The sequence below is a fragment of the Salmo salar genome, chromosome ssa04 (assembly GCF_905237065.1).
Source record: "Salmo salar chromosome ssa04, Ssal_v3.1, whole genome shotgun sequence".
In the NCBI taxonomy this organism is placed as follows: Eukaryota; Metazoa; Chordata; class Actinopteri; order Salmoniformes; family Salmonidae; genus Salmo; species Salmo salar.
In genome coordinates, this window is record NC_059445.1 from 39,894,988 (window position 1) to 39,901,696 (window position 6,709).

Here is a 6,709-nt window from a genome sequence, read left to right on the forward strand (position 1 = left end):
TCAAAGTGACCTAAGGTTCTGTCTACTCATTGTAGTCCTTGCTATGTGGACACCTTCTTGCCACTTTATGAGTTGCTGGGCAGAGGCACACAGTTATTCCTTTTTTGTTTGGTCTGGTGACTCTCATTTTGTTTGGAGGGATTCGAAGTTTGATTCAAGCATACCTCTAACTTTATTATATTGATGTCAGAAGTAGGATGGTGACTGATGAACAGCTCAATAAACAATGACAACTACATTGTTCATCGTTCAAGACAATCATTCAAAGAGCAACGTCCTGAACAAACACAGCAATTTAAATACACTGATTTAAATATGTGAATGTTGAGGAATATCAAAAAAAATAAAATTGTGTTTGTCACATGTGCCGAATACAACAGGTGTAGACCTTACAGTGTTACAAGCCCTTAACCAACAATGCAGTTTTAAGAAAATACTTCAAAAAAAGTAAGAAATAAGAATAACAAATAATTAAACAGCAGCAATAAATAACAATAGCAGGGCTATATACGGGGGTACCGGTACAAAGTCAAAGTGCGGGGGCACCGGTGTCGAGGTAATATGTACCTGTAGATAGAGTCTTATTAAAGTGACTATGCATAGATAATAACAGAGAGTAGCAGCAGTGTAGGGGGGCAATACAAATAGTCTGGGTAGCCATTTGATTAGATGTTCAGGAGTCTTATGGCTTGGGGGTAGAATCTGTTTAGAAGCCTCTTGGACCTAGGCTTGGTGCTCCTGTACCGCTTGCCGCGCAGTAGCAGAGAGAAAAGTCTATGACTAGGGTGGCTGGAGTCTTTGACAATTTTTTGGGGCCTTCCTCTGACACCGCCTGGTATAGAGGTCCTGGGTGGCAGGAAGCTTGGCCCCAGTGATGTACTGGGCCATTCGCACTACCCTCTGTAGTGCCTTGCGGTCGGAGGCCGAGGAGTTGCCATACCAGTTAGTGATGCAACCCGACAGGATGCTCTCGACAGTGCAGCTGTAAAACCTTTTGAGGATCTGAGGACCCATGCCAAATCTGTTCAGTCTCATGAGGGGGAATAGGTTTTGTTGTGCCCTCTTCACAACTGTCTTGGTGTGCTTGGACCATGTTAGTTTGTTGGTGATGTGGACGCCAAGGAACTTGAAGCTCTTAACCTGCTCCACTACAACCCTGTCGAGGAGAATGGGGGGCATGCTCGGTCCTCCTTTTCCTGTAGTCCACAATCATCTCCTTTGTCTTGATCACGTTGAGGGAGAGGTTGTTGTCCTTGCACCACACGGTCAGATCTCTGACCTCATCATTGTCGGTGATCTCATCGTTGTCGGTGATCAGGCCTACTACTGTTGTGTCATCGGCAAACTTAATGATGGTGTTGGAGTCATGCCTGGCCATGCAATCATGAGCGAACAGGGAGTACAGGAGGGGACTGAGCACGCACCCCTGAGGGATTTATGATGATCGATTGGGTCATTATAATACATTCTTCACAGGACTATATTAATAGCCACAATCAAAACGATCAGTTTGGCAAAAGCCTGAACAATATTTTCAACTTCTGCTTTATTTGTGGTTGGTGTGTTGATAAAGATGGCGCCATACTGGATGGCCGCCGTTTTACAAGCTCTGATCCAACTTCGGTATTTTGTGACGCCAGTTACTTACCTCAATTCCAGCTTCAATTTCGACTTGAAGTTCGACTTTGTTATTCCGACCCAATTTTCAGGCTACCCAAGAGGAAATGCCGACGTTACAGAGGAAAGAGAGGGGGGATCCTGGTGAGATTAAGGCGAAGGGAGAACCGGTCACCTCTTCCCTCCATTCTACTGGCCAATGCACAGTGACTTGATAATAAGATGGATGACCGCCGATCGCAGATTTGCTACCAATGGGACTCTCGTAACTGCAATATTCTCTGCTTTTCTGAAACATGGCTCTCGGACAAGATACCCCCTTTGGCTCTCCAACTCGATGGATTCTACATTCACTGTGCCGACAAGGCAGTGGAGTCGGAAATCGAGGGGGGAGGGGTTTAGCTCTTCAACAACAACAACTGGTGTGCTGACTCGAGCGCGGTGGAAGTGCAACCAATTGTTCACCCATCTTGGAATACCTGATGGTCAAATGTCGACCCTTTTACCTTCCGACGGAGTTTTCAGCTGTTATTGTGACGGTTGTATACATTCCACCTCAGGACAAGAAAAATAACACGCTGGCACTTAAATTGTACAAGGCTATAACCAAGCAAGAAAACTTACATACAGAAGCTGCTTTTCTGGTTGCCGGCAAGAAGAGTCATTAAGACACGTGATGCCCAACTTCCATCAACACGTCTCCCTCGACACTAGGGGAGATAAAGTCCTAGACCACAGTTATTCTACCCACAAGCAAGCATACATGGCCCTCCCTCGTCCGTCATTCAGCAAATCAGATCATGACTACTTACTCCTGCTTCCTGTTTACAAGCAGAAGCTCAAATAGGAATTACCCGTGACTCGCTCCATTGAGAAATGGTCACCAGAATCAGAGACTATGCTACAAGACTGATTTGCTAGCGCTGATTGGAATATGTTTCAATCAGGGGGGACTCTGCCGAACACATTGACAAGCTAACCACCCAGCTTCATTAGGAAATGCATCTGTGATTTTGTCCCCACAGTTAGGGTTTGCTGCTGCTTCCCCAATCAAAAGCCCTGGATTAACACTGAGGTTGGCGCTAAACTAAAGGATAGGTCTAACGCACACAGGGCTATCGCAGACAACCCTGAGGCTACGGCTAAGGACAGGAACAAGAAGTCATGTTATGACCTCTGTAGAGTCATCAAACGAGCAAAAGGACAATATAGGAATAAGGTGGAATCATATTACACGCTCCGACACCCGCCGAATGTGACAGGGGCTACAGTCCATCACGGCTGGGTCTTCCTTTGTAATCCGTAATCTGCCCAACAATGCCTCTGTACCAGATAAATGCAATGCATTTTATGCACGCTTTGACAATAACAACATCATGCTAGGTGTGAGGGCCGCCACTGACCCAGAAGATTGGGTGATCTCGCTCTCCGGCGCCGATGTGAGTAAAGTCTTTAATAAAATAAATACCGCATGGCCCGATTTGGTATTCCAGGGCATTTTCTCAGAGCATACACAGAACAGCTGGAAGGTATATTCAGTCATCTTCAACCTCTCCTTGTATTAGTCTGTAATCCCCAACTGTTCTAAGATGACCACCATCATTCCTGTTCCCAAGAACTCTAAGGCTTCATGCAACAATGGCTACCCCCCTGTAGCACTCACATCTGTAATCATGAAGGTCTTTGAGAGGCTGGTTATAGCACACATCAACTCCATCATCCCAGACACCATAGACCCACTCCAATTTGCATACCATCCCTACAGATCCATAGACGCAATCTCATTTGCACTCCACACAGCCCTCACCGTTCCAGATAAAAGGAATACCTATGTTAGAATGCTGTTCATTGACTACAGCTCAGCAGTCCCCTCTGAACACCTCCCTCTGCAAATGGATCCTGGACTTCCTGAAGGGCCATCTCCAGGTGGTGAAGGTAGGCAACATCACCTCCACCACGCTGACCCTGAACACGGGGGCCTCACAGGGGTGTGTGCTTAGTCCCCTCCTGTACTCCCTTTTCACCCACGACTCAAACACCATCAAGTTTGCTGACATCACGACGGTAGTGATCCTGATCACTGGCAACAATGAGACAGCTTAAAGGGAGGAGGTCAGTGACCTGGCAATGTGGGGCCAGAACAGCAACCTCTCCCTCAACGTCAGTAAAACCAAGGAGCTGATCGTGGACTACAGGAAACGGGGGGGGGGGGGCAAGCACGCCCCCCTCCACATCGACGGGGCTGCAGTGGAGCGGGTCGACAGCTTCAAATCAATAAGAACTTAAAATGGTCCACACACGCACTCAGTCGTGTAGAAGATGCAACAGCACCTCTTCCCCCTCAGGAGGTTGAAAAGGTTTGGCATGGGCCCTCAAATCCTCAAAGTTCTTCAGCAGCACCATTGAGATCATCTTGACTGGCTGCATCACTGCTTATGGCAATAGCACCGCTCTTTGATCACATGGGGATACAGAGCGTGGTGCGGACAGCCCAGTACATCACTGGGGCCGAGCTCCCTACCATCCAAGATCTCTATATCAGCTGGTGTGACAGGAAGGCCCGGAAAATTGTTAGACTCCAACCACCCAAGCCATAGACTGTGCTCTCTGCTTCCGCATGGCAAGCGGTACCGGTGAATAAAGTCTGACACCAACAGGCTCCAACAGCATGCCTCTCATGGCAGAATGCATTAAATTTGATAGCATCCTTCTGGTTCACACCTTTGTGATAATTTGTCTTGGACGAGCGGTCAGTGGTTTTTCCAATGACATCACAATTAACTAGGGTAAGAGCATGATGAGCTTTATCTGTATCAGTAAAAAAAGAATGGTCAGGAAACAAGTCATAAAAGCAGAGTGAAGCTGTAAAAGGACCAGGAAGAACACTTTTTCCACTCTAGTCGTGTAAGTATAAGACCAGGACAAGACCTTCAAAATTATGTCATCGAGCTATGGCCTTAACTGTATCGATAACCATAGATCATACTGTCTCATGTTCTTGCATGCCTTTTGGGAGTTGATTTCAGTGCTTCAATTTTAGTCACAAAATCTTGGTATGAAAGATTACAACACATTTTATAGAACCAGCAATTAAATGTATTGCTCATTTTGTCAGCTATAGCAAGAGAGGACACATACATTAGTTTCCTATGATAAATGAATATGCTAAATGAAAATGACCACAGTAGAGCATTCATTTTGGATAGGCACCATGAATCCAAATCTACATTCAACACTGCATGCAATTCTTAATTTTGGGTGAATTGCAATTTTCATGAAAACACATAAAACACTATCCATATTGATCCTAATGAGTATTTTGACTAAAAACATTTTTTTTAAATGGGAGTTGCCTGCCTAAAATAGAGAATTGAGCTGAAGTGAGAGTTTTGATGTCACTTTAAACTAATAATAGGCCTAACCTACTGTAAATTATTAATATTGTCTAATTTTAAAGGATTGTCAATATTCTATTTGTCATTGAATTGTTATAAAAGTCAACTAAAACCATTGTAGCAGGTTTAACTTTTTGTCTCATCCAGTGAGTGCTTTCTGAACCAATGACCTGCTATATTTAGAAATAGAAGCAAGCTATTATGATCCCTGGAGATGCCTTGGAAAAAAATAACTCCCCAGACCGACTGTCCATCGGTTGAACCCTAATTTGGAAAGTGACAGACAACTAGAAAATATTGATAACGGCTTTTACAGCATTACAGTTCGGAGAGACTGGATTTTCTAAACAAGGTGGAACATTTAGTTCAAAATGCGCCGGGTAATATTTCATCACTTTAGAATTGACTACATGATAAATAAACAATTATTATAGTGACTGACGAATTTCGCTTACCATGACTGAGGACATTCAGAAGTATTCCAAGGACAATCATCATGCACGGCATCAGGTAAGAGAGGTCGGGGAGTTGGGGACTTCGGAGGCACTTTGTCCTCGCGCTCATTGACCCGCATGCAACATCCAGCCACAACGCGTATGTCCCAGGATCGACTGAGTGAATAAGCCAAGCCGATTCTCGCAAATGTGTGACAATTCCCAAACCTGGACTCGCAGGGATGCAACGTGTGCAGTTGTCGCGTTTTTTTTACAAAGAGAGGACTTGCAGTAAAATAAATTACATTTATATTATAATTAGACGAGTGGTCAAGAATAGGTTACCCCAAATACCGTGCATCACACACTGCAAGCGTTCCCCGGTCTTTTCAGAACAATGTCCCTCCAAAGTTTCCAAAAAGCTTAAGCGACACACAGGCTGAATTTGTTTAGAATAATTCTCAATTGCACTTATGTCGCCTTGCGTCGTCGGTCCTCAATTGCGCTTGCAAGACTTGAAAACAGAATAGTCAGACTGCATGGTGCAGCTCAAACACAGAGCTGTGTTGTGATTGGCCCCCGAGTAGCCTAGTACACATACAGAAAAAGTGGGTGAATAAAATAACCATACTCCAGTGACGCTGCGCGCCTCTGTGTGTGTGTGTGTGTGTGTTTACTTAAAATAACGCTACATATTTTCTTTACAACTGTAATTACACTAGAGGAAAACGGATGTACACATATCTACACCCGCAATAACATCTGCTAAATATGTATATGCGACCAATCCAATTTTATTTGATGTACCTCCATTTTTGAGAGGATAGAGTAGGCTACATATGTGCTTCAGCATGATGAGATGGAGTGACTTCATTTTTTATTGCATCCGAACGTAGGTCTCAGTTGTGCATGCATATTCTGTACAGTACGTTTGGGGAAAATATTTAAAATATGCTAAGTCAGAAACCAGCGTCTGAAAATCAAATTGGCGGAAAATACATGATTACCACATTAAATGTAGGCCTATACCTCACACATACATCACCTCTACACAGAGTCATAAACTTACTGAAGAACTCGATTCTAATACACCTCAAATACTTCCAGCCTGAGCAACAGCAGCATTATCCCACCACTGCCACCAGAAGGGCCATCCTGCACCCCAAAAATCTGACGGGGCACAAAGTATGTGAGGATGGCTGGGGGGTGGTCCAACCTGGTCTCAGAGCAGTTCGTATTATTCTGTCAGTAAATCTGAGAATC

At 44.5% G+C, this 6,709-nt stretch overlaps 1 protein-coding gene across 1 annotated transcript in view; it reads right to left on the reverse strand.

Moving 5' to 3' along the window:
* The window catches only part of LOC106603040 (GDNF family receptor alpha-4), a 45,008-nt gene extending 38,986 nt beyond the window's left edge, over positions 1-6,022 (reverse strand). The window contains exon 1 of the mRNA XM_014196168.2: positions 5,468-6,022. Within this exon, the coding sequence (XP_014051643.1) occupies positions 5,468-5,576 (109 nt within the window). The 5' untranslated portion in view covers positions 5,577-6,022. The remainder of the gene's footprint in view (positions 1-5,467) is intronic.
* Between the last annotated feature and the right edge of the window lie 687 nt (positions 6,023-6,709).